Here is a 27,841-nt window from a genome sequence, read left to right as displayed (position 1 = left end):
AGGCTGTGATGTCCCAAGACCCAGCACTAGCAGAGTCACATAAAAATGCTGAGTCCATTCAGAAAGAGAGGGTGTATATTCACAGAACCCCAAGCCCGGATGATAAATACCAAGAGAGGACACACAGAAAGGGTCGCAGGAGTTCACGTGAGGGAGGGAATTACTAATTCAGCAGGACTAGGTGGGGGAGGGAATTGGGAGAGGGTTGTGGAGGAGGTGGCTTCCACATGGGTAGGATTTCTATGTGTAGAATAGACAGGGATGAGGAGTATAACAGATGGAAGGAACAGCATGGGTAAGAGTACAGGGCTGGAAAAGAAGAGGTCACGTTTAGAGAAAGGACACTGTCCCATGTGTCTGGAAGAGAAGGTATGGAAAGCAGAGCAGTAGACCAGACCAGAGGCTGGGAGAGGGAGGGGAACACCACAGAGTTTCTTAAATACCAGAGTGCGGGGATTATATCTGGGAGGCAGTGGGGAGCCATTGGAGGTTTTAGAGCGGGAGGGTGGTTCACTAGAGTTCTAATTTTTAGGGTGATCACTTACGCTACCATATAGGAGGAGATCCTGGAGGTGAGGAGTCTGGTGGGAAGGCTATAGAAGTCTAGGTGGGTGGAGGACCTAAGGGGTGGGGCTTGGAGGAAGGGGCCTGCTTTATGAGTGTCAATAGTTCATTCATTCATTCTTGAGAACCTGTGCTAGGTCCTGGGAATTCAACGGTGAACAAAACTTCAAAGTCCCTGTCCTGATGGGACTTTTCTTCTGGTGGGGCAAGACACGTTATGAAGTTGCCCATCATCTGTCAGATGGTGACGTGTGCAATGGAGAAGCGTTAGGCAGGATAAGGGGGCTTGGGAGCAGCGGGTGGGAGGGAGGGCTGCTCCCTTATACAGGCCATCAGGCAGGGCCTCAGTGCTAGGGTGACAGCAGTCAGAGACCTAAAGAAAACGGAGAATCTGAGACAATCATGGATATCTGAGAAAAGAGTATTCCAGGCGGAGGGAATGGCAAGGGCAAAGGTCCTGAGGTGGGAAGATGCTTGGGATGTTCCAGGAACAGTGTGTGTGGCTGGAGCAGAGTGAGCCGGGCAAGAATGGAGGGGGGCGAGGTCAGAGATGAATCAGGATGAAGGATGACTGAGGACTTGTTTCGCTGACTGGGAAGATAGTGAAAAAGCAAAATCCAGGAACAGGAGACAGACTCTGGGGGAACGGGTGAGCTAATCTTTGGTCCCGTTGGTTTGAAGTATCCAGGGGTCAAAAGAGTGCAGCTGGACAGCTGGCAGCAGGGGACAGGGGCCTTCAGGTTGCCTGTTCCCAGACAGGGAGGTTGGGCTGCAGTGCTGTGAGGGCTTATCTGTGTGTGCCTCTCCCAAAAGCCGCCGAAGGGGCCTAGCTTGGGAGCTTGCAACTCTGGGCAAATGCTTTACAGGACCAGCCCTTGAGATGTACAAAAGACTCATGATGTACACTCATGCGCACAGAATAAGTCTAGAGTTCCTGCCGAGACTCATTGCAATGTACGCAAAACACCTGCAGTACCACTCTAGAGCGCTGGTCCTCAAGCCTCGGTGTGCGTCAGAATCCCCTGGGGGGCTTGTTAAATCCGATCACTGGGCCCCGCCTCCAGAGTTCTGATTCCATAGGTCTAGGGTGGGACCTGCGAATTTGCTTCTAACAAGTTCCCAGGTGGCACTGGTGCTGCTGGGGCCCACACTCTGAGAACCACAGCCCTAGAGATTTCTATGCCCGGTTTCTTAAGTTGGTGACCCAGAGACAACTGGGAATGGGCTGGAGGTGGGGTTGGGAGGACAGAGAAGAGGCTGTTTCTGAGAAGAGCTGCTCACACCTCATTCTTGTCATCCACCTGCAGCCGCTCCGTCCCTCTTAGCCCTTCCTCTGCTTTCTCCGACTTCTCAATTTTCTTCTCTTGGCCCATTCCCTTCTCCTGATTTCTGCATTTCCTTTGCCGCTCCTTACTTCCTCAACTTTTCTTCCCCTCTGCCCCTTCAGCCCCCTCCCCTTCCCCATCCCTTCTCCCCTCCTCCCCTCCTCACTTCTTCCACTCCCCTCTTGGCTCCTGCACCAGAATCTCTGATGGAAATGGGCAAGATAGGGGTTTAGAGGGTGACCAAAGCCAAGGGAGGCCACCGTGTCCCTGTACCCCGCTGCCCGCCCTGCTTCTGCACGTAGCCACCAATGTTATTAGTTTCATGGGCCTGACTGCACCCCTGACTGCGGGAAGGGGAAGGAGCCCAGCCCAGGCTTCCTGGCACCTGTCCACCTGACCTGAGGCACCATCCGCAGGGCACTACCTGGCGGCATCCCTGGCTGGGGCCGAGAGGGTTTGCACACAGAGAGGGACAGGGCAGTGAGAGGGTGGGTCCTGGAAGCCAAGAGAAAATGGAGAAAGGCGATCTGGTGGAGGGGAGACTGAGAAGGAAGTTAGACGCACTGGCTCTTGCGGAACGACACCACAGCCTTGGTCTCCCCGATTCTGGGGTGTCATGATGGGAAACAGAGGCTTCTCTTGGGCAAAAGGGAGCCTCTTAAACATAACTGTCATCTCCCTCTGCAATGGAAGGACAGACTTGGTGGCCTGGCTCATCCAAAGTCACGAGGGGTCCTAGACAGCCTCCTGCCGCTTTGAAGGATCCTTTTGGATTCTTCTGCAATAATTGAACTCAGAGTTTGTGAGGTCAGATGCTGAAGGGCCTGTGTGATTGGGTGCCCTGCGGACGGACCTTGAGGCAGTAGGGAGGGAGATCCAGAGACCTGCCGGGCTCGGGCTCGGAAGCAAACCGTCCCCCCAGGGCAGCTCCTGCCAGCACCCCGCACCACCTCCACCTCCACCCCTACCTCCTCCCAGAGACCTGGCGCCACACAGGATGGGCATCCTCAGCCCCTAAGGTGGATAAGCTTGGAATGCACCTGCCCGATACAGGTTCACACCCCATCTCTCCCCGGAGACCTCGCTGAAGACATGGTATCTTCACACACAGGGCTATCTCCTTAGCCTGAAAACAGAGTCACCATTGCTGGGGTCTTCAGGGGACCCTGATTCTCAGAGGCAGAGATGGGTTGAGAAGGGGCAGGGTGGCTGGGAGCAGGCCCACGAGGTACAGGTGGACACACAGTGAACACGCGTGGGCTTGGCCTTCAGGACTGCTCCCCCTGCTGAGAGGGGTCTTAGACATTATTTAGCCCCAATTCCTTATTTTACAAGCAAAGAAAGCGAGGCCCAGAGCTAGAAAGAGCCTACACCAAGGCCACCCTTGAAACCCAGGTCTCCCAAAACCCAGTCCAGCATTGCTTCTGCTTCCTGTAGTATTTCCACCTGCTACATGTGCGAAAACTGCCAAAGGGTTAGTCCACCCACCATCCTGGGTCCCTTGTCTCAAGATCACTAGGTGATATCTACTTAAACTAAATACTAGTAGAATTTGGGTAAGGCATTAAATCTTCTACCATACCTTCATCTACTGACCTTCCCAGATAACAAGTTTGCATTTCCACTAGGATCTTTCATGTCTAAAACCCACTGATGATGGAATTTAGGGTTGACTGGAAAGGAAATCCATGAGGAATAAATCCACAAAAATTGGCTGGCAAGCCTAGGCCCAGGCGGTGATGCCCTTGGGCCCTGTCATTTCCTCCTTACCAGCCCCAAGGTTTCCCAGTCTCTCATCTGTGGCCCTTTTCTGCAGGGTTATAGCAATGTCACAAAATGGGCACAGATCTTCAGCAGATAAGTGAAGGCACACTAGGGTGGCCCTTACTGCAGGGAAAGCCTAGGCTTCAGAACCACACAAACCTGGGCTCAGCCACTTTCCAAGCCATGGGAACTTGAGCACATCACATCCACATACTGGGCCACAGTTTCCTTATCTGTAAAATGGGCACAATGATGCAAACCCCCAAGAGTACTTTGAGAAAGAAATAGGAGATGGTGTGTGAAGTGTCTACCATGGGCAGATGCTGGGTAAGTTAGTTCCCTTTGCGGGCCTGTTCCTCAAGAAAGGATATGGTGTCCAGGAGAGGTTTCCAGGAAAAGGACCCCTGGGGCCAGTTTTTTGGGCAGAATGACAAATCTTATCCAAGTCGTCCCCCCTCCTCGGTGACAGTTGTCAGGGCTGGGGCAGCCTCAGACTTTGTTGCTGTGGAAATCTCACTAAGGAACATCCTAAGCTCTTTTCCTGGCTTGGGCCCCCAGAGTGGGCTCCCAACACCACAGTGCATAAATGCCCTCTGCTATTTTCTCTTGGAACAAATAAAATCCGGCACCATGACTCATGCTGGTTAACAGATAAATCACTACAGAAGCAAAGCCCAGGATAGGATGAAACCACCCAACACACACGAGAGAGAGGAAGAAAGAGAGACAAACGGTAGTCGTTGGGGAAATGTTGGCCCAGGGCCCGGGGCCAAGCCACCCAGCAGACCCTGGCAGGCAGGCAGCACATGCACAAGAAAAGAGTGAGCCACAGAGGGCTGGACAGTTATCCAGTCAGTCACCCTCACAGGCAGGAGCTGGGGGCTCCTTCAAGCCCTCAAAAACACAAAGCAGCGTTGAGAGCAGCCAGGGAGAGCCTGTTGGCCCCAGAGCGAGCCAGAATTCTCAGGGCAGTGTGAGTATTTAAGATGCAGCCTGCAAATGACCCCCCATCTCCAGGAGATTTGTTTTCTCTTCTCTGCTAGCTCTCTCTCATGCTCTCTCTTTTTTTCTTTTTCTTTTTTTAAATACCAAACCAACACAGGAAAGTCCTAGACTTGAGGAGTATGTCAGCGAGGGCCCAGGTAACCTCTGACACACTTGCGACCTGGTCAACCAGAGTCAGAGCCAAGGCCAGTCCTCAGGGCCATAGAACGACCATAGTGCTGATCCAGGCGGGGCAGGGAGCCAACTTCTATGTGCTTTGGGGGTAAGAGGCACAATCTCGGTAGTGGAAACATTGAAAGGAAAGTCTCCTGGTTTCTAACCTCTAAGAAAGAAAATAAATCTAATTTGGGCAGTTCGGGGAAGCCAGAGGGATTTGCCAGCTCAGCATCTCCTCCACCCGCCATGCCCGCCTTCCCCCCCATCAGCAGCCTGTGACTCTTCCACCCCCCTCCCTCCTCTGCCGCCAACACTGTTCCTTCTGTGACCCCAATGTCCTTCCTAAGACCAGAACAGGAGAGGGAAGGGGAGCTCCTCACATGAGGTGGAAAATAAACTCATGCTGAAATTCACTCCATCTTGAGAATGGCTTTATAATTTCACAGGCTTGAATTTTTACGACTGGTATTCAGTTTTTATTCGCTCCTTGGCACTTTATCTGCAGTCATCATAGCTGACACTAGGGGGAGCAAGGCTGCCTGGTAACAGCTCTTCTCTCCAGTCATCTAAGCTTCCCATGGACGCCACTAAGGACCACACCTGCTTCCATTCGGTTAGGCTACAAAATGTGAAAAACTAAATTCCTTATTGAAAACCACAAAGAGGAATAAACATGTTTTAAAGTTACATACAATTAGAAAATCAAATCAGCGTGCTATACGTGCTTTTTCCTCACTAATGTTAACTGTGATCCATCACTAACCTAACCCTTGTTTTCTCCAGGCTTGGATAGAATACCTTCTTCTAACTTTCCCTGACTATTTTGTGAAGAATCAAGGGCCCCTCGGGATTTCAAACTCTTGCAGCTGTTATTTTCTTCTCTTTCAGCAACTTCTCTTCCACACAGCAGTAAGACTCAGATACACAGCCAATGGCAAAGGCTTCTTATTGATTTGAGACCATCTTGATAAGGTTTCTGTCATTTTCTGTTGAGTTCCTAAATCCTCCCCACTTTCTCTCTTGAATCACTTCTTCCTGATTTAGCTGTGATGAGTCACCCTGAGCCAATAATGCAGAGAGACAGAGAGAGAGAGAGTAGTAGAAAAAGACATTAAGAGAAATGGAAAATGAAATGGGGAAGAGGGAAGAGCAGAGAAGACGGGATGGGGAGTAAAGAGCTCAGAAAGTAAGGAGAGAAAGGGGGCTGTGGGCCCCAAGGGTAGGGCTTGCTTTTACTCGTCTCTGCATCTTTGGTGCTAGGCACAGGCCCACAGGAGGAGAAGGAGAGAATGGTTTTAGGAGTCTGCATTCTAAATCTCAGGGAGGCCCAAAGCTGGACGTTGTTGTTATAAAGAGTCTGGGGACGGTGGCCGCACGTGGGAGAGGTGGAGATTTCCTGTCTTTCTTTCCCCTGCAAACCTTAGAAGGACTCAGCTGAAATGAAGGCAGGCAGAGGGCAGGAGGGTGGTGGACAGTGGCTTGGCCCACCTGGGATGGCTCTACCTGCGACAGCAGCTCCCCTCTGTGCTCTCCCCACTGCCTCTCCCCAACCTCTGAGCCAAGGTTTTGTTTTTTTTTTTTAACATCTTTATTGCAGTATAATTGCTCTACAATGGTGTGTTAGTTTCTGCTTTATAACAAAGTGAATCAGCTATACATATACATACATCCCCATATCTCCTCCCTCTTGGGTCTCCCTCCCACCCTCCCTATCCCACCCCTCTAGGTGGTCACAAAGCACCGAGCTGATCTCCCTGTGCTATGCGGCTGCTTCCCACTAGCTATCTATTTTACATTTGGTAGTGTATATATGTCCATGCCACTCTCTCACTTCGTCCCAGCTTACCCTTCCCCCTCCCCGTGTCCTCAAGTCCATTCTCTACATCTGCGTCTTTATTCCTGTCCTGCCCCTAAGTTTTTCAGAACCTTTTTTTTTTTTTTAGATTCTATATATATGTGTTAGCATACGGTATTTGTTTTTCTCTTTCTGACGTACTTCACTCTGTATGACAGACTCTAGGTCCATCCACCTCACTACAAATAACACAATGACATTTCTTTTTATGGCTGAGTAATATTCCATTGTATATATGTGCCACACCTTTATCCATTCATCTGTCGATGGACACTTAGGTTGCTTCCATGTCCTGGCTATTGTAAATAGAGCTGCAATGAACATTGTGGTACATGACTCTTTCTGAATTATGGCTTTCTCAGGGTATATGCCCAGTAGTGGGATTGCTGGGACATATGGTAGTTCTATTTTTAGTTTTTTAAGGAACCTCCATACTGTTCTCCATAGAGTCTGTATCAATTTACATTCCCACCAACAGTGCAAGAGGGTTCCCTTTTCTCCACACCCTCTCCAGCATTTATTGTTTGTAGATTTTTTGATGATGGCCATTCTGACTGGTGTGAGGTGATACCTCATTGTAGTTTTGATTTGCATTTCTCTAATGATTAGTGATGTTGAGCATCCTTTCATGTGTGTGTTGGCAATCTGTATACTTCTTTGGAGAAATGTCTATTTAGGTCTTCTGCCCATTTTTGGATTGGGTTGTTTGGTTTTTGATATTGAGCAGCATGAGCTGCTTGTAAATTTTGGAGATTAATCCTTTGTCAGTTGTTGCATTTGCAAATATTTTCTCCCATTCTGAGGGTTGTCTTTTCGTCTTGCTTATGTTTTGCTTTGCTGTGCAAAAGCTTTTAAGTTTCATTAGGTCCCATTTGTTTATTTTTGTTTTTATTTCCATTACTCTAGGAGGTGGGTCAAAAAGGATCTTGCTGTGATTTATGTCATAGAGTGTTCTGCTTATGTTTTCCTCTAAGAGTTTGATAGTGTCTGGCCTTACATTTAGGTCTTTAATCCATTTTGAGTTTATTTTTGTGTATGGTGTTAGGGAGTGTTCTAATTTCATTCTTTTACATGTAGCTGTCCAGTTTTCCCAGCACCACTTATTGAACAGGCTGTCTTTTCTCCATTGTATATTCTTGCCTCCTTTATCAAAAATAATGTGACCATAGGGTGTGGGTTTATCTCTGGGCTTTCTATCCTGTTCCATGGATCTATATTTCTGTTTTTGTGCCAGTACCATAGTGTCTTGATTACTGTAGCTTTGTAGTATAGTCTGAAGTCTGGGAGCCTGATTCCTCCAGCTCCATTTTTCTTTCTCAAGATTGCTTTGGCTGTTCAGGGTCTTTTGTGTTTCCATACAAATTGTGAAGTGTTTTGTTTTAGTTCTGTGAAAAATGCCATTGGTAGTTTGATAGGGGTTGCATTGAATCTGTAGTTTGCTTTGGGTAGTATAGTCATTTTCACAATGTTGATTCTTCCAATCCAAGAACATGGTATATCTCTCCATCTGTTTGTATCATCTTTAATTTCTTTCATCAGTGTCTTATAGTTTTCTGCATACAGGTCTTTTGTCTCCTTAGGTAGGTTTATTCCTAGGTATTTGATTCTTTTTGTTGCAGTGGTAAATGGGAGTGTTTCCTTAATTTCTCTTTCAGATTTTTCATCATTAGTGTATAGGAATGCAAGAGATTTCTGTGCATTAATTTTGTATCCTGCTACTTTACCAAATTCATTGATTAGCTCTAATAGTTTTCTGGTAGCATCTTTAGGATTCTCTATATACTATCATGTCATCTGCAAACAGTGACAGCTTTACTTCTTTTCCAATTTGGATTCCTTTTATTTGTTTTTCTTCTCTGATTGCTGTGGCTAAAACTTCCAAAACTATGTTGAATAATAGTGGTGCGAGTGGACAACCTTGTCTTGTTCCTGATCTTAGTGGAAATGGTTTCAGTTTTTCACCATTGAGAACGATGTTGGCTGTGGGTTTGGCATATATGGCTTTTATTATGTTGAGGTAAGTTCCCTCTATGCCTGCTTTCTGGAGGGTTTTTATCATAAATGGGTGTTGAATTTTGTCGAAAGCTTTTTCTGCATCTATTGAGATGATCATATGGTTTTTATTCTTCAATTTGTTAATATGGACTATCACATTGATTGATTTGCGTATATTGAAGAATCCTTGAATTAGTGTGCTAAATCCCGCTTGATCATGGTATATGATCCTTTTAATGTGCTGTTGGAGTCTGTTTGCTAGTATTTTGTTGGGGATTTTTTCATCTATGTTCATCAGTGATATTGGCCTGTAGTTTTCTTTGTTTGTGACATCTTTGTCTGGTTTTGGTATCAGGGTGATGGTGGCCTCGTAGAATGAGTTTGGGAGTGTTCCTCCCTCTGCTATATTTTGGAAGAGTTTGAGAAGGATAGGTGTTAGCTCTTCTCTAAATGTTTGATAGAATTCGCCTGGGAAGCCATCTGGTCCTGGGCTTTTGTTTGTTGGAAGATTTTTAATCACAGTCTCAATTTCAGTGCTTGTGATTGGTCTGTTTATATTTTCTATTTCTTCCTGGTTCAGTCTCGGAAGGTTATGCTTTTCTAAGAATTTGTCCATTTCTTCCACGTTGTCCATTTTATTGGCATAGAGTTGCTTGTAGTAATCTCTCATGATCCTTTGTATTTCTGCAGGATCAGTTGTTACTTCTCCTTTTTCATTTCTAATTCTATTGATTTGAGTCTTCTCCCTTTTCTTCTTGATGAGTCTGGCTAATGTTTTATCAGTTTTGTTTATCTTCTCAAAGAACCAGCTTTTAGTTTTATTGAAATTTGCTATTGTTTCCTTCATTTCTTTTTCATTTATTTCTGACCTAATCTTTATGATTTCTTTCCTTCTGCTAACTTTGGGGGGTGTTTTTTGTTCTTCTTTCTCTAATTGCTTTAGGTATAAGGTTAGGTTGTTTATTTGAGATGTTTCTTGTTTCTTGAGGTAGGATTGTATTGCTATAAACTTCCCTCTTAGAACTGCTTTTGCTGCATCCCATAGGTTTTGGGTCATCGTGTTTTCATTGTCATTTGTTTCTAGGTATTTTTTTATTTCCTCTTTGATTTCTTCAGTGATCTCTTGGTTATTTAGTAGTGTATTGTTTAGCCTCCATGTATTTGTATTTTTTACAGATTTTTTTTTCCTGTAATTGATATTTAGTCTCATAGCGTTGTGGTTGGAAAAGATACTTGATACGATTTCAGTGTTTTTGAATTTACCAAGGCTTGATTTGTGACCCAAGATATGATCTATCCTGGAGAACGTTCCATGAGCACTTGAGAAGAAAGTGTATTCTGTTGTTTTTTGAATGGAATGTCTTATAGATATCAATTAAGTCCATCTTGTTTAATGTATCATTTAAAGCTTGTGTTTCCTTATTTATTTTCATTTTGGATGATCTGTCCATTGGTGAAAGTGGGATGTTAAAGTCCCCTACTGTGAAATCTGTCGATTTCCCCTTTTATGGCTATCAGCATTTGCCTTATGTATTGAGGCATTCCTATGTTGTGTGCATAAATATTTACAATTGTTATATCCTCTTCCTGGATTGATCCCTTGATCATTATGTAGTGTCCTTCTTTGTCTCTTGTAATAGTCTTTATTTTGAAGTCTATTTTGTCTGATATGAGAATTGCTACTCCAGCTTTCTTTTTTTTTTTTTTAAAGAATAGGTTTTTTTGTTTGTTTTTTTAAATTTATTTATTTATTTATTTATTTATGGCTGTGTTGGGTCTTCGTTTCTGTGCGAGGGCTTTCTCCAGTTGCGGCAAGTGGGGGCCACTCTTCATCGCGGTGCACGGGCCTCTCACTATCGCGGCCTCTCTTGTTGCGGAGCACAGGCTCCAGTCGCGCAGGCTCAGTAGTTGTGGCTCACGGGCCTAGCTGCTCCGCGGCATGTGGGATCTTCCCAGACCAGGGCTCGAACCCATGTCCCCTGCATTGGCAGGCAGATTCTCAACCACTGCGCCACCAGGGAAGCCCCCAGCTTTCTTTTGATTTCCATTTGCATGGAATATCTTTTTCCATCCCCTCACTTTCCATCTGTATGTGTCCTTAGGTCTGAAGTGGGTCTCTTGTAGACGGCATATATATGGGTCTTGTTTTTGTATCCATTCAGCCAGTCTATGTCTTTTGGTTGGAGCATTTAATCCATTTACATTTAAGGTAGTTATCAATCTGTATGTTCCTATTACCATTTTCTTAACTGTTTTGGGTTTGTTATTGTAGGTCTTTTCCTTCTCTTGTGTTTCCTGCCTAGAGAAGTTCCTTTAGCATTTGTTGTAAAGCTGGTTTGGATATGCTGAATTCTCTTAGCTTTTCCTTGTCTATAAAGGTTTTAATTTCTCCGCAAATCTGTATGAGATGCTTGCTGGGTAGAGTAATCTCGGTTATAGGTTTTTCCCTTTCATCACTTTAAATATGTCCTGCCATATATGTCCTCAACTCTCCCTTCTGGCTTGCAGAGTTTCTGCTGAAAGATCAGCTGTTAACCTTATGGGAATTCCTTTGTATGTTATTTGTTGTTTTTCCCTTGCTGCTTTTAATATTTTTTCTTGGTATTTAATTTTTGATAGTTTGATTAATATGTGTCTTGGCATGTTTCTCCTTGGATTTATTCTGTATGGGACTCTCTGTGCTTCCTGGACTTGATTGACTATTTCCTTTCCCATATTAGGGAAGTTTTCAACTATAATCTCCTCAAATATTTTCTCAGTCCCTTTCTTTTTCTCTTCTTCATCTGGGACCCCTATAATTCTAATGTTGGTGTGTTTAATGTTGTCCCAGAGGTCTCTGAGAGTGTCCTCAATTCTTTTCATTCTTTTTTCTTTATTCTGCTCTGAGGTAGTTATTTCCACTATTTTATCTTCCAGGTCACTTATCTGTTCTTCTGCCTCAGTTATTCTGCTATTGATTCCTTCTAGAGAATTTTTAATTTCATTTATTGTGTTGTTCATCATTGTTTGTTTGCTCTTTAGTTCTTCTTGTTAAACGTTTCTTGTATTTTCTCCATTCTATTTCCAAGATTTTGGATCATCTTTACTATCATTACTCTGAATTCTTTTTCAGGTAGACTGCCTGTTTCCTCTTCATTTGTTTGGTCTGATGGGTTTTTACCTTGGTTCTTCATCTGCTGTGTGTTTCTCTGTCTTCTCATTTTGCTTAACTTACTGTGTTTGGGTCTCCTTTTCGCAGGCTGCAGGTTTGCAGTTCCTGTTGTTTTTGGCGTCTGCCCCCAGTGGCTAAGGTTCATTTAGTGGGTTTTGTAGGCTTCCTGGTGGAGGGGACTGGTGCCTGTGTTCTGGTGGATGAGGCTGGATCTTGTCTTTCTGGTGGGCTGGACCACGTCCGGTAGTATATTTTGGGGTGTCTGTGACCTTATTATGATTTTAGGCAGCCTCTCTGCTAATGGGTGGGGTGGTGTTCCTGTCTTGCTAATTGTTTGGCATAGGGTGTCCAGCACTGTAGCTTGCTGGTCATTGAGTGGAGCTGGGTCTTAGCGTTGAGATGGAGATCTCTGGGAGAACTTTTGCCCTTTGATATTACGTGGAGCCGGGAGGTCTCTGGTGGACCAATGTCCTGAACTCGGCTCTCCCACCTCAGAAGCACAGGCCTGACACCTGGCCAGAGCACCAAGACCCTGTCAGCCACACGTGAGCCAAGGATTTTGTAACCCAAGGAGGAGGACGTTTCCAAAAATGTCATGACAGGCTTCGCTCTCCAGTGGTTCAAGTGAGTCCTCAGCCTTTGTTTCTTCATGGCTTCTCAAAATGAGAGTAATGGTGTCAGAGTAGCTGTTACTCACGGTCCGGAAGGGGGAGGAGAGAAAGCAATCTGAGCTTTTACCCGACTGAAGAAAGTACTTCGAAGGATTCGGCAGAGTCAATGATTCCCCGAGGCAGCTCAGGGCTCCCTGATGGAACACAGGGTTGGCTTCTGTGTACTCTGCTCTCCTACACCCCATCCACTCCCCAGAGATGAGGAGAGGACCAGGAGGGAGAGAGAGGCCAAGGAGCTGCCCCTTAGCCAGCTGTGTGACCTGGGTGAGTGACCTAGCTTCTCTGGGCTACAGTTTCCTCAGCTTCAACACAAGACTGCTGTCTCTCTCCCACAGGACTGTTGCGAGGATTAAGTAAGTTAATGTCAGGGGAAGCGCCTAGCACGATCCCTGACACATACTAAACACACCCCCCAAACATTCGTGCTTGCATGCTTTCATTTATTTACTTGTTTATATAGAGTGCTTTGAAAGTAGATGAACGCATGACCCACTTTTGTCAACTCTTCTTATTGGGGCACCCTGTCCCCAATTCCATTATTTCAAAGCCTGATGATCACCTGATAATATAATCTAGGGACTCCCGAAGCTGGCAGAATAGAATTGCCTGTGAAAGTTAAAAAAAGAATACAGATTCCTCAGCCCAATCCAAGACAACAAAATCAGACTCTCTAGAGGTAGGAATCTATACTTTTAAACATCCCCAGGCAAGTCTAATGCCCAGCCAGGTTCTGAAACCACTAAATCCTTTTTTAAGAGTCTGTGAGTTCCCATGCATTCAGGGGTTAGCTCCTTTCCAGGCTTATGTGGAGAGTGACCCTCACTGCCTGAATCCAAAGGAGTGACCAATGGCAGGAATATAGAGACCAGAAAGCAGGTAGGGATGACCTGATGAGGGGGGACAATGTGATGCTTCTCAACCAGGTAGGCATCTAACCATCTGTCTAGACTTCAGGCCACTTATGTAGAGTTCTCTGGGCAAGTGAGGGGAGAATGGAGCAGATTTGGAATGTCAGGGAGGTGTGGGTGGCGAGGAAGACAAGGAGTGAGTGATGCGAGCCTGGGTTGAGAATGACTCCACCACAAGCTCTGTGAAGACGGGGACTTGTCTGTCCCTCCCAGTCCCAGCCTTCACCACGGAAGACACGTTAGATAACGCACCTAAGAGCTGGCACCATCAGGACCCAGCTGTCAGTCCTCCCTGCAGGACTCAGCCCCTTCTTCACCTGAATGACATCTATCCACCCGGGAGCCTCCATCCAGGAGTTGCCTGCTCCAGGAAGCCTTCCCAGATGTCTGAGCGAGGGCTCCTCCTCTGTGCCCCGCCCCCGCCCCATCTCACAACAATGTTCTCCACACTCTCAGCCCCACCACACCACTAAGGGTGTAAACTATGCTTCATTCGCCTTCAGTCCATAGTGCCTGGCACACAGCAAGGGCTCAATAACTATTTCTTTGGATTGAAATTGTCCAAGCGTCTCTTTTTACAGATGAGGAAACTGATGCCCAGAGAGGGCAGGTGGATCACCCCAGGTCACTTAGCCCATCCGGGAATAGATCAGAGCTCACCACAGACAGGTCAACAGGTCCAGGACGGGAAAAGAGTATCTGTCCTTTCGCCTCCAGGCCCTCTCCTCTTGTTTGACCTCATCTGAGTCCACGTGGCTGGTGGAAAGAACCATGGACACAGTCAGAATACCGGGTGTCCCAGTCGTGCCTCAGCCTCTACCCAGAGAATCTGGACATTCTCTGGGCCTTGCTTTCTTCTGCAGTCTGATGGGACTACCTCTCCTTGTCTGGCTGCCTCCCCTGGCTGTGGGTAGGATGAAACAAGCTGTTCGGCGTGTACACTGGTCACATACAAACTATCACCATCCTAATTATGAGCCAAAGGAAACAGGCCCACCCAGGATGCAGAAGAGGCGCATACCAAGAAATTAAAACTACACATTCCACTGAGAAACATCTGCCCACACTATTGCTATGTTTACGTTTCATTTCCAGAGGAAAGAGTTGTGATAAAACTGGGGGGGACGGGGGGAAGGGAGACTCAGCATGACTTGGAAAAACAAGCAAGAGTTTATCAGACATTTTGAAAAGAGAAGGAATTTTTACACTGTGGACACAGCCTCTCTGGAGGGACATCAGACCACAGCCACTTTCCTGGGGAGAGCTGGGCCAAGGGCACCCCAAGGTTGGTGGTCCCTCTGCAGATGGCACCCAGAAGAGCCCAGCCCAGCTCTGCTCCCAGCTACATCCCAAGCAGAGTGAAGATTCAGCTTGTCTTTGAAAAATGAGCAGCCTCCTCATTTTCACTCAACAAACAGTTATTGAGCCTTGACTGTGTTCAAGGTACTTTGACCAGCACTGAGGGGGAAATTTAAAGATGGATCACGGTCTCTCTCTGCTATCTAGAGGCAGATTATCTAAAGGAGAGAAAAAAACAGACAAGAGAGGTACAAAGCATCACGGGAACTGAAGGGGAGCTTTCAGCTGAGAGATCAAGGGGTGCTTCCTGGAGGAAGAGGCACTGAAGCCAGTTCAGTGGAACTGGACTGGAATGGAGCCAGTTCAGCGGTTTGGGATGAGGGGACCGCACGCACAGAGGCAGGAATGAGAATGCCAGGTGTGGTGAAAAAAGGACAGCAGCCCTGTGAGACTTGGCATCAGGCTGTGAGGAGGGGAGGGCATTGAGCTAGATGGCACAAACTGGCCACTCTCTTTTTGATGGTCATTGGGTCAGGATCTCATTTTCCCTTCGAATGGGTTGAAAATGTGCTTTGCAGTCACCTTCCCTCCCTCTTTGCTCTTCTGTTCTAAGTACTTCTGCACATCAGGGGGAAAATGCTGTCTGGATGTAAGCTGAGGTGGACCCAGAAGTTTCCAGGAACAAGGCAGAGAGCCAATCTTGTGCAATCAACAGCTGTGATGATGCTTGTCAGCGGGCTCTGTGCCCAAGATGACAGGGCGGCTCCGGGGCCAGCCTGCACGGTGACAGGCACATGCTTTGTACCCACTCCTGGCACTGCTATGCATCGCCACTGGTGCACACAGGGTTTTTTATTCATTCGTATTGATAAAGGCCTTGTGCAATGGGAAAAAAATTTTTAAAGCACCTAAACAGTTATCAGTAGGAAAAGGGATGAAACTATTTAAATGTCCATCAACAGGAGAATGATTAAAAAGAAAAAAAAAAACACTGTGCAAACGGTATAAAGGATGAGGCAGAGCTATACTATCCATCTATACCAGGGCCGCCCCTCACATCCAAGGGGCCTGAGTCAAGAAAACAAACGGGGGCTCCAGCCCACAGCCCACCATCTTTTCTTCCCACCTATAGTTCCCTCTTGGTGATCAAGGGGCCTCACACGTGTGGACACCCCACCCTATATATCCAAGCTCTGTCCACACCCCCAGCAAGCAGCTGCTCCTTGGCTAGCCCCATCAGTGGTATGATTCACCATCAAAAAGACAGAGCCAGGGAAGAAGCCTGTCCTGAGCTGTTGGAGCAGGAGACTCTGGCATCCCAGTGACCCAGAGTGGGGAGATGTGGGCTCTAGGTGCCTGTCCCCTTGACCCCTAGGACTCCTCACCCCATAGAAAGAGGAACAGCCAGAGAAGGGTCAGTGCAGGACCCAGGGCAGGGGCCCCAGTGGCCAGGTCTAAGTGTGGAATTGATATATACTGACATGGAAAGTATAAAATAATTAAGTGAAAAAAGCACACTGCAGAACCATGTGTGTAGAATGATTTCATTTTTTTAAGTTTCCTACATAAACGCTTAGAAGGTTTTCTGCATCCCTGCTGCTAATGGTAGTTATCTATAGAGGGCTGGGTTAAGAAGGGAAGTGAAAAAAGCCTTGCACATTATACTTTGCACGGTTCTGTGCTATGAACATTATACAAGCATGTATTATTTTTATAATCTAAAAAAATTCTTAAATAATACTTTTTAAATGTTACTACTTTTTTGTACCAGTTAAAGTATTTCTTATGTGTTTTCTTGTGACCAAAAGAAACAAAACAAAATTTTTTGAAAATCCAATCCTGCATCATTCCTAGACAGTCAAGGAGGTTGCTGTGGTCATGACCCCCAGATGTAGTAAAAATTCCCTGGACACACATGTTTCTCCACATGTCCAAAGGGCGTCCTATCTGCTTCTTCAGCAGATCTTTCATACAAGGGCTCCCAATCCTGTCTGCACATCTGGGAGCTTCTACAAATAGATTCCAGGTCCCATCCCCCAACTGGCTGAATTAGAATCTTCTGGAGGTTGTGCCCAGAAATCTGCATTTGTAACTCCCCAGGTGATTCTGATGACCCTCGAAACCCTGGGTGGTAAGTAGCCCAGGCAACGGTTCAGTCCCATTTGGTAGATGAGAACACTGAGGCCCAGGACAGTTAACAGCCTTGTCTCAGGGCAGGATGGGCAGTCTGTTGGTTCTTCTGCTAGAGCTGGTTCTTCTTCTCTCCCAGCTGAGTTAACAGGTACTGGAAGACAAAAGGGGGCTTGCTGTCAGCGGTCCCAATTTGCAGGCTATCAGATTGCAGCGGTCCCACTATGCCAGGTGATTAGCTAATTTGTTCAACAACTATATTTGGAGGACCTACTCTGTGCCAGGCACTGTTCTGGGTATTTAGAGCTGCAAACCTGACCAACAAGGTCCTAGCTCCCTTGCATATCAAATTCTGAGAGCTAAGGATGATTAAAAGGCATATGAAGAAGGCAGCATCCGAGAATGCAAAGTGCTACGAGGAAGATAAGGCAGGGTGAGGAGGTGGGGAGTGACAGGTGGTCCGGAAAGGCCTCTTTGGGGAGGTGACATTGGAGCTGAGCCCTAAATGATGACCCGGCTGTGCCCAGCATTCATAGCAGCCTTGGTAAAAGTGGGGACAGACAGGTGAGCAGCAGTGAGATAATATAGAGCCTCAGAAGACATGATGAAGGGGATGGATTATACTGGAATGGATTTGGGGCTTTGAGCCCAGCGAGGGTTGTGGTCGCCATGCCTCTGCCTCCCCTACACGGTGCTTCTCAAACATGAGTGAGTATCTGCATCCCCTGGAGGGCTTGTTAACACGCAGATGCTGGGCCCCACCTCCAGTTTCTGATTCCCTTCCTTGTTGGTCTCAGGTAGGGCTGAAGACGTTGCATTTCTAATAAGCTCCCAGGGGAGGTGGACGCTGCTGGGCTGGGAACCACTCTGAGAACCACTGCTGTGTTGTAACGGCCTGTTGACCTGCCTGTCTCCTCTATTAGGCTGGAGGTCTCCTGAAGGCAGAGACCACATCATGGTCACCATTGTGCCCCCTGTGCTTGGTGCCTTCGTAGGAGCTCAGTAGATGCTTAAGATGCAGTGAATGAATGAGGGTGTAGGTCATCAGCAGCATGAAATAATATCTGTAAAGGCCTTAGAACATACAAGCACTATGTAACTGTGTTAGTCAGGGTTCCTCAGAGAAACAGAACTGATAGATAGATAGATAGATGATAGAAAAAGAAAGAGAGAGATTATAAGGAGTTGGCTCATAGGATTATGGAGGCTGGCAAGTCCCCCAATCTGCAGTTTGAGTCAGCAAATTGAAGACCCAGGGGAGCTGATAGTGTAGTTCCAGTCTGAAAGCAAACAGGCCAGAGACCTAGGAAGAGCCGACACTTCAGTTTGAGCCAAGGTAAGAAAAAGCCAGTGCCTCAGCTCGGAGGCAGTCAGTTAGAAAGGATTCTCTCTTATTCAGGGAAGGGTCAGGATTTTTGTTCTATTCGGGCCTTCAACTGATTGGACAAAGCTCACCCTCATTGGGAAGGACAATCTACTTTACTCAGTCTACAGATTTAAATGGTAATCTCATCCAAAAGCACCCTCACAGACACACCTAGCCTAGTATTTGACCAAATATCTGGGCACCCCTTGGCCCAGTCAGGTTGACACATGCAATGAACCATCACAGTACACATAGTTGTTTAAATACACCCAGTGGATTCTCATCTCTGGTGAGGGATTTATGGAGGCAGGGAGAGTAAGGAATGTGCTGGCAAACAGAGGGGTTCTCACTTTCCTGGACTCCTCCTCCTCAGGAGTCCAGCCCTGCCAGGCATCTGAGCCACAGTGAACCACAAGCCCCTCCAACCAGCCCAGGGAGACCTGGAGGTGCCAACCCCCCTCGACAGGTCCCGGGTCAGGGGCTCTCCCTCTGCACCCCACCCCCAGCCAGGACCAGGGTTTGCTGCACTCAGCACTTCTCCAGCCCCATCTTGAACACATTAGCCACCATACTCAGCTGGCTGAAAGAGGTTACATTTTCCATGGAGAGAGGAGAGAAACAGCCTCGCTAGAGGAATAGTCTCTCTTTGTTCCCTTGAGCTCTCTGCTCCTCAAGTGGGAGCCCCTCCCTGATGCCCCGATCTGATTTCAGGGAAGGAAATGAAGCCAGGAGAGAAACGGAACAAAGGGCCTGGAGTGGGTTTGAGTGGAGGAGGGGTGCTGGGAGAGGGGAACAGGTGAGAAAGGGAAGAGGCTCCCGGGGAGCAGGCCCGGCTGGCTCCGGGGAGGGTGGCCCTCTCTCCATGCTGGGCGCTGCCCAGCCCCCAGAGCTTCCCAGTCCTTTACAATGGTGGACGAAGCACTGGACTCGCAGTCCCAGCTCTGAAACTGACCAGTGTCTCCCCACAGGCTTGCTACATCCACCTTCTGAGCCTCAGATACAATCTGCCCTTCCAGCTCCAAAGCTGTCCTGGTGATCAAAATCAAATGCAGGTCAATCACATCAAAAGGGATTCACTAAAATGAAAAGAATTGTTGGTAATAATTGGATTTCCTGGGATGCAAGGTCTAGGTCTTGAGGAGAGGAGCAAAGAGGCTGACCAGGGTGGGGATGCAACCCACATCTTGCCTTTCCTAGGCAGTCCGTGCTGCTCCCTGGGCTCAGGACCTTCTCCAGGGGCAGGCCCATCAGTTGCAAATATCCTCTTTCCTTCCCCAACAGCTGACGGCCTTTTTGTTCCCATGGCTTCTGCCGGCCCCTTCTGCTGGGGAGCTAAACTGTTCACACCTGCCTTCCCAGACACAGCCAGTAAAAGGCGGAGCAGAGCCAGCCTCTGCCTCCAGGCTTTCCAGCCTCCACGGCTTGGGTGGGGGCACCGCCCTGGGAGTCAGGACACCCTGCACCAGTCCTGCTCTGCCACCATCTCCTCTGAGTCCTCATGCACAATACTTCCTATGCCTCGTTGGTATGTGACAAGCCTAGGGAGAGGAGCCTCCACGTTTCCTCCCAGCTCTGATGGTCTGCAAGGCCAGTTACCAGGTAACTAGAAACATCTGGAGTGCAGGGCTCCCTGTCCAAGGGGCTGTTTTAAGTGGGATGCACACAGAACAAAAGGATTTCTGTTCCCACAAGGCTGGACCAGGGGACAGTTTTATGCATTCAGTTAAACAACCAGAGAGAAATAATATACGTGGTGTCGGCAAGTCTGCCCACCACTCACACAGTAAGTATATACCCCAGATGGAACGTGAGCAGGGGGTTATGAATCTGCTCCTCTCTCATTGGTCCTGGATACTGTGTTCCTCTTATAGCATGGTAATATATGGAATTTCTAGGGGTAATTTTAACTATGTGCTTCTTTTTTTTTTTTTTTTTTTTTTTGCCTTGCTCATTCTAGTTAGGATGTTTTCAGTTATAAATACCTGAAAACTTAACTCAGACTTATACAGTAAAAAGTAGTTATTGCTTATATATCTGAAAAGTCCAGCAGCAGTCACCCTTCAGGTATAGTTTGATCCAGGGGTTCATAGTATCAGTGGGACTTCAGCTTTTTCTCTTGATGCTTCTCTCATACCCCTCATCATTACAAGGTGGCTGCTAGCAGTTCCACGCCCTACATCTGTACACTGTGGCATCCAGAGAAAAAGGACCACTTTGGTCCCTAAAGCCCAAGAGGAGGTCCTGAGATTGGGGTGACTTACATCATTGGCCTACTCAATCCCTTCAGTCCAAGGATAACACTGGCCTGGCCTGCAGTATATGCTCAGTCCCTACAACTGGGAATGAAGCCAGATTTCCTAGATCCCCAAACAGAAATGAGGACTGTTGGGAAGAGGGAAATGGAAAATCAAGCAACAGTGACTTTAAACAGGAGCTGGGTCACTGCATTGAACCTCTGAGCACAGCAACTATTCAATTTCTCAGCAACCTTTTTTCCAGGCACTGAATCTGGAGGCTCCTCTTAGGCCTGAGGCAAAGCTAAAAGCTCTTGAAGCTGCTGCTGCTGTAGACTGTCAGACAGAAGGTCAGAACAGTCCCTGGGGACCTTTTACCCTGGGCTTCAAGACCACCCTACATTAGTGCGGCAGGGCAGATGAGGGCATCTTGGCCGTCAAGGAATTATGACGCTAAAGCACTGGCCACAGCAGTCAGCAGGGATCACATACTGGTTTATGTGGGAAAGCCTGGGCTAATCAGTGAGGGTTTCCTGGAGCAGGTGGGACTTTGTGTGCTGGGTCTTAAAGGGTGGGGTCTGCACACCATAGCGGATGCACAGGACAGTATACTGGAGCCCAGAAATAAAATGACTCAAGTTCTATTTAGGTTTATCTTTTATCTGAAAAAAATAGGATTACTGATATTCAATACACAGATTGCCAGCTGTACACTGGTATAACTTACATACAAATTTACATATATTGGGAGTACACATTACCTTTTTTCCTTATAGGAGTGTGCAATTTAAAAGGTTTGGAGATTAAATTGCCTTGAAGGATGGAACCAGGGCTAAGGTCCCCACTGGGCCTTGTTGGAGAGGGTGTGAGGTAGGGATGCAGGGGCCCCTTCTCTTACGCTATATCATGCTGGGATCCCAGGAACCTAGCATGCAGAGGGGCCACATCCTGCCGTCCTCAGGTGGCCGTCCCCACAGTGAGCCTCCTCCCTTGGCAAGGCCCTGCTTAGAAAGCAACCACTAGAGAAGGGTCCTCCAGGGCTGTGGCTGAAGCCTGCCACCAATTCTCCCATCCGCAGCAGCCCTGCTCCCCGCCTCTGTAGGAGGAAGGCCGGGAGCCCACAGCCAGTGAGTCACGGCACACAGCCCATGGAAAGGGCCCGATGCTCACCACGACCTTTGGGGTTTGTCATCTGGTGCCCATGCCAGAGGGTATAGGGTGTCCAGCCCCTGAGAAGCACAGCGGGCCCTGAGGCTGCAGATGGCTATATAAGGCTGAGGCCGTGGGAGTGACAGGGGTGCCAGACCCCAGGAGCAATTTGGCTGGTCTCAGTGGTGACACAAACATTTTCCCTGTGCTTCGCCATTATCCCCCGACAGCAAGACTGAATCATATCCTCAAAACCTCAAGCCCGACGGGCAGACGTAATGCCAAGAATCAAGAACAGCAAAGAGGGCTAACCCAGGCCCTCCCTTCATGGCAAAAAAATATTTGGGACAACACAGAGAAAGCTGCCCCAGGAGAACTAGTGCCAGCTCTGCCACAAACTGTGGGGCCTGGGTCAGCTCATCTCTCCAGGCCTCAGTTTCTGCATCTGTACTATGGGAACAGTAAGCCCTGTCCTGCTACCTCATGAAGTGCCAAGGACCCCCAGAGGAATCAGGTTTGGGAGAATGGGGATAGGACGTAGGGGGTGGCCCTTGTTCTTTGAAAAGGACACAGCCTGGTCTTGAGGCAAATTTGGGGTCACGACGACTTGGTGTATTTACTGCCAGATTGTCATATGTTGGCCACTTCAAGGACAGATGACTTCTAGGAAGGCTCCAGTCTTTGTGGACTTTTTGTGGACTCTCCTATATCTAGGAGCTTACCTAGATATACCCCTTTCTGTTTGTCAGTGCCTTGTGGCATCTGTGGCTCCCCAGATGACCCTAGGTGACCTCCTAGGTGACCCTAGGAAGTAGGCAATAGTGGAATTGTTAACCCTATTTCATGACCAAGAAAACCAAGGTCAATGAACTTCTCCAGGCCACGACGGCAAGCGGGTGACAGAATCAGGATGAAGAAACACCCAGCCCTGGAATCTCAGCCCAAAGATCTTGCCCTGTAATTGGGACTCCACCAAGTTGTCTTTGGGGCCTCAAGAGTTCCACTCTGTAAAATGGGGAGAGTTGTGAGGAGTCTGCCTTGTCAGGCAGCGGCAATGTTTTCTAGAAGACACACGGGCATCGCTTTTCTAGAAGATGGCCAGGTTTTGTTTTTTCTAATCTAGAACTTGCTGTGCCTGATTGTCCCGGAGGCACCCTGCGAGGTGTTCCTCGAAGGCATGCTTTCCAGAAAGCACTCACCATCAGGCAGTGGTGTCCTAGAAGGAACATCGCTCTGGGACACTTGGTCACACACCAGGTTGACCTTGAAAATGGGAGCAGCCAGAAAAGCAACCTTGGAGCCCAAACTTTCCTTACTGACCTCTCTCCCATCTCCTTCTCTCTCTCTCTCTTTTTTTTTTTTTTTTTGGCTGGAAAAAATGGAGCAGCCTTGACCACACAATCACTCGCAGAATTAAGTAGCCAAAAATCACATTGTCTAGACAAATAGCTTTTATGAGTCCAGTTAATTCCTGCCAGTCAAAAATAGGCACGCTTAATAAGCGGATATATTTAGAATCTGTCATTATCTAGTCCCCAGGGGAGAAACCTCAGCTCTTATTACATAGACTCTAATTTCAAACAGAGCTCTGTTAACTCCCACGCTGGACCTTAGTTCTTTCCTGATGGCACAGAGAGGTGGGTGGGAGCGGGGCAGGGAGATATTTGACCACAAGAAGCTACTTAAGTCCCGTGTTGCCTAAACCTCCAGGTCCGTCCCTCTCAACCATCTTAAGCCAGAAGACGAGCAATTGCTTCTTCTTTGGGTCATGTTTCCAGGGGGTGGCAAGTTGTCGTGAGAGCAGGGCTACAGAAAGGTCTGCACGCTCCCAATGTGTCACATGTCCCTGTGCCCCTCGGGGTCTGGGAGACCTCCAGGGCTGTGTGAGCCGTGGCACCTCCTGCCATGATGGTGCAGCTGTGCCTGGGAGAGTGGTTCCTGACTTGCTGTTAGCACCAGGGCCTGAGCCAAGCAGGCGGACGGTGGCTGAGAGCAGAACTGACACCCAAAGCCTAGAGGGGTCCAGATATGCCAGAGGCAGGTGATGCTGAAGGGACACAGTGCCCAATTTCAGGATTTTGCTTCACGTCAGCACTGGGATTCCAGCTGCCTGGCTGGGCCACTCTGGATCACCTCCAATGGTGCTGCCCGCTGGTGGGCCAGGGATAAGACATAGAGGGGGCTTTGGGGCACTCTAAGGAGAGGGCCAGGGGTCTGCCCAGGTTGTGGTGGGATTCTCCCTGGCCCCGAGGGAGGTGGCACTGCCGGGGCTTGGCCAGGTCAGGAGGGGGTGGCCGCTCTTTCTCTAGAAATATGTGTGCATGTAAGCAACATGCGTTAATTTCTAGTGGGTGCATAACAAATTAGCACAAAGTATTGATAGATGGCTTCCCAAAACAGAAGTTTATTCTCTCACAGGTCTGGAGGCCAGACTTCCAAAATCAGGTCGTCGGCAGGGCTGTGCTTCCTCTAAAGGATCTAGGAGAAATCTTCCTTGCTTCTTCCAGCTTCCAATGGTCCCAGGCGTTCTTTGGCTTGCGGCAGCTTCACTCCTAGCTCTGCCTGCATCTTCACATGGCTTCCTCTTCTCTCTGGGTCTCTCCTTTGTGTGTCTCCTTAAGGACACATCATTGAATTTAGGGCCCACCTAGGTAATCCAGGATGACCTCATCTTGAGATCCTTAACTACAATTGCAAAAACCCTTTTTCCAAACAAGGTCACAAAGGCATAGGCTCAAGGCAGAAGGCCCAGCTGGGTGGTTGCCCCTTGCCATTCTTTAGCCCGGCTGGCTGCCTTGCCCACCCTGAGCAAAGACTTAGTGCCTCAGGGGACAGCCATGAACACCGTGCAACATGCCCCAGCCACCGGGTCACCAGCTGAAAGACTCATGTAAGGTGAAGAATGAGGCCACCCACAGGTAGTGGCAGATGGCCAAGACTCCAAAATCATCCTTCCTCTGCCTGAATGACCCCTATTACCACAGTCCCACCATCTAGCAAACTCATATTCATCTGTTAAGACCCAGCTCAAGAACACCTCCTCCATGATGTCTGCCCTGCCCTCTTCTCACAGGGATGGCCTCCATCCCATTTGTTGCCAGACCCATGCGGTCTTCATCTCTGTGTCTGCAGATCCTGGCAAGGGCCTGGATAGGCCACAGCATCCCTCTTCCAGGGAGACGAAGGTCTGAGTGTGAGGGTATGCGTGGGCTGCCCCTCCAGGATTCCCTCCCGCCCTCCCTACCCTGCTCTCCCCTCAACACTGCCCCGCAGGTTCCATCCTTTGCCAGGAAGGAGAACCTCCCCCAGCATCTTCACTTGTCTTCTTTTCCTTCCCAGGTTGGTCATCGGCGCTCCACTGGAAACCAACGGCCACCAGAAGACAGGAGACGTGTACAAGTGTCCAGTGACCCAAGGGAACTGCACCAAGCTCAACCTGGGTAACTTGGGCCACTGGTCTCTCCACAAGGAGGCCAGCCATTGTCCAGGGTGGGTCAGGTGCTGAAACACGTCCCTGCCCACAGTCACACTGTGAGGTGACCTAGCTGGTGTTGCTGTCCCCATTTTACAGATGAGGAAGCTGAGGCCAGAGAGGGGAAGTGACTTTCCCACAGTCACACAGCTTGTCAGGGGCTGGCCAGGATTCACACCCAGGTCTCCAGTGTCCCAGGCCATGGCTATTTCTGCCTCATCCACGGCCCCTCAGCACAGGGGAGCCAGGAGCATTTCCTATCTTTTTTTTCTGACTTTGAAATAATAACAATAGCCAACATTCATATGTCTTATATACTGTTCACCACATGCCAGGCACTGGTTTAAGCACTTTAAGGTATTTTTTGACTCATTTAATCCCCACAACAACCGTATGAGATTTAATCATTAACGACAGCCTGTGGAGGTGAGGGGACCTGCCCGGGGTCACCCAGCTAATAAGCAGCAAGGCCAGGATTCCAACCCAGGCCGTCTGCAGCCACCCCCTAACCACTGCGCAGCACTGCCTTTCTGATGACTCTGTTCCTCGCTGAAGCGCTCCGGGGCACAGGGGAGCGGCTGTGAGCAGCCTCAAGGCCTTCCAAGTCCTTGTAAATCTCCGTGTACACGTGCGCATGTGTGCGCACAGCCTGCGTCCACTAAGGCACACGCACCACTCCTCTAAAGCACTTCTGCTTTGTCCTAAAGGTCAGACAGTGGCCAGGCCATCACTTTGCTTTCAAAAGGGAGCAAAAGTCCCATTTGGGCTGAGAAGCTGCGATTCCAGGACTGGCCTTCCCCAGGGCAGGACCCTCAGCCTCCCACTCTTCCAGGAGGGGAGCCTCCATCCTAGAGCAATGGAGTGGGGTCCCCTGGGGAGGCTGTGGGGAAGCAGGGCCTGGGGTGGGGTTGGGGGGTGGGGAGATGGCAGAGCTTTAAGAGATAAGCAGATGGATGAAAAGGCCACATCAAAGAGAAAGCATGTGAAACCAGATCCCCAGGGCAGCCAGCTGTCCCAGCACATAGTGCTGGACGCTCCCGCTGGCCACATCTGTGTCAGGGCCGTGGATGGGAAGTTCAAACCCCAGCACAGCCGGGGGCCCAGGCTTCAGTGAGGAAACGGTCCAGGGCGGGCGGGAGTCCGGCTGGCGGCTTATGGATCCCGGTCGTCACCGCCCTGAGAGCACAGGCTCCCAAACAAGCCAAGCTGGATTCTCCTTCCAGCTGTACAGTTTCCTCACTGTGTGTCCAGGGGGAGCTCGCATCCTCTCTCTGAGCCTCTGTTCACTTATGTGTGACTCTGGGATCCACCCCAGGTCTAATATGTCCCCCAGCCTTTCATGAGCACCTAGTATGTGCCAAGCACGATGCTCGTTATTGGGGATACAGCAGGGAACAAGGAGCCAAGGGCTCTGCTGGGAGGGCACAGTAAGCGAGGAGACAAACTACAGTAGAAAGCAGGATCATCTCAGGTGGGGAGAGATGCTGTGCGATAAACCAGGTGTTATGCTAAGAGAGGCTGGGTGGGGAGGAGGTAGGGAGCGGGTACTATCTTAGCAAGGTGATCAGGGAAGGTTTCCCTGAGCAGGTAACTTTTGAGCAAAGGTCTGATGGTGAGATGGAATCAAGTGGGACCACAGCATTCCAGGCAGAGGAGAAGCAAGTGCAAAGGTCCTGAGGTAGGAATGAACTTGCTCTGTTGGAGGACGGAAAGAAGGCTGGGGCAGAGGGAGCAAGGGGGGTGGTGGTAGATGTGCGCACTGAGCTTGGGGCCTGGGCCACTGAGAAAAGCCCCTGGTCCAGGTGGGGACCAAGATACATTAACCCATCATTTAGGTTCCTCTATCGCTCTGGTTTCCAATGTGGACCTAATTTCCCTCCGAAGGAGGAGGAGCCCCTGCTGGCAATGGGAGACATGATGCCATCAGACTCTGAAACCGGGGCTTAAGCTGGGAGGCGGTGGGCAGCAAAGTGCATGGAGGCCGAGGAAGAGTACTGGTCAGGAAGCACCTCATTTGAGGAGAGTTTCCTTCCCTCCCAATGAGGAGGCAGGAGGACCATCTGTCAGTTTATCCCCACAGTGGAAAACGCAAGGCAGGGAAACCTGAGTCCTAGTTTTTCCTATGGCCTCTCCAGGCTCTGAGCCCCACTCAGCCAGGAATGTTCTTTCCTTTCTCTCCAGGGAAGTGGGTGTCAGTTATTCACACCTCCGTGTTGAAGGGTCTACCTACCTCTGGTGCTTTTTTTCCCAACACCTGGATGAGGTCAGGGTTTTCGCTGAGCGGCAGGGGCTCAGGGGGAGGGGGTGTGATTCTGGAAGGCAGGCCCTGGGTGAGGAGGGGCTTATGCCCCAGGCCTCACACAGACCCACTGAGAAAGGTGTAAGTCTCTCCTGGTCACAGAGGGGAGGTTAGTAACTGCTCCAAATCTATGAGCAGCAGAAGCCAGACTTGAACCTGAATCTTTCTTACTCCAATGCAAGGGTCTTCCCCACCATGCTATCTGCTTCCTGGCCTACAGTTTCATTGAGGACCTCAGTCATTGAGACAAGGGAGGAAGAGAGGGAGCGGGGTGAGGTGGGGGACGCACCCTTTAAATAAATGGGGAGCAGAATTCTCCAAGCCGCTGAGGGGAAGAAGTTGCCCAGCTGGGGCTTGGAGCTTCCTCTCCAGACTTCTCACTCCATCCCTCTGCAGCCACGGCCCTGCTGTCAGATGGGGAAAGTCGGGATGTAACTTTGGCTCTGCTGGGTTCAAGTCCCCACGCTATCATTTATCAGTGATTGACCTTATAGAAGT

General features: G+C 48.7%; 1 protein-coding gene across 2 annotated transcripts in view; it reads left to right on the top strand.

The window, feature by feature from the left end:
• ITGA11 (integrin subunit alpha 11) overlaps positions 1–27,841 on the top strand; it is a 127,685-nt gene that overhangs the window by 39,339 nt on the left and 60,505 nt on the right. For both annotated transcript variants that reach the window (XM_068554478.1, XM_068554486.1), the window contains exon 3: positions 24,912–25,012. In XM_068554478.1, the coding sequence (XP_068410579.1) occupies positions 24,912–25,012 (101 nt within the window). The remainder of the gene's footprint in view (positions 1–24,911; positions 25,013–27,841) is intronic.

This window comes from Eschrichtius robustus, chromosome 1 (assembly GCF_028021215.1).
Source record: "Eschrichtius robustus isolate mEscRob2 chromosome 1, mEscRob2.pri, whole genome shotgun sequence".
NCBI lineage: Eukaryota > Metazoa > Chordata > Mammalia > Artiodactyla > Eschrichtiidae > Eschrichtius > Eschrichtius robustus.
Note: the sequence above shows the minus strand (reverse complement) of the source record. Positions and strands in the feature narration are given on the sequence as shown.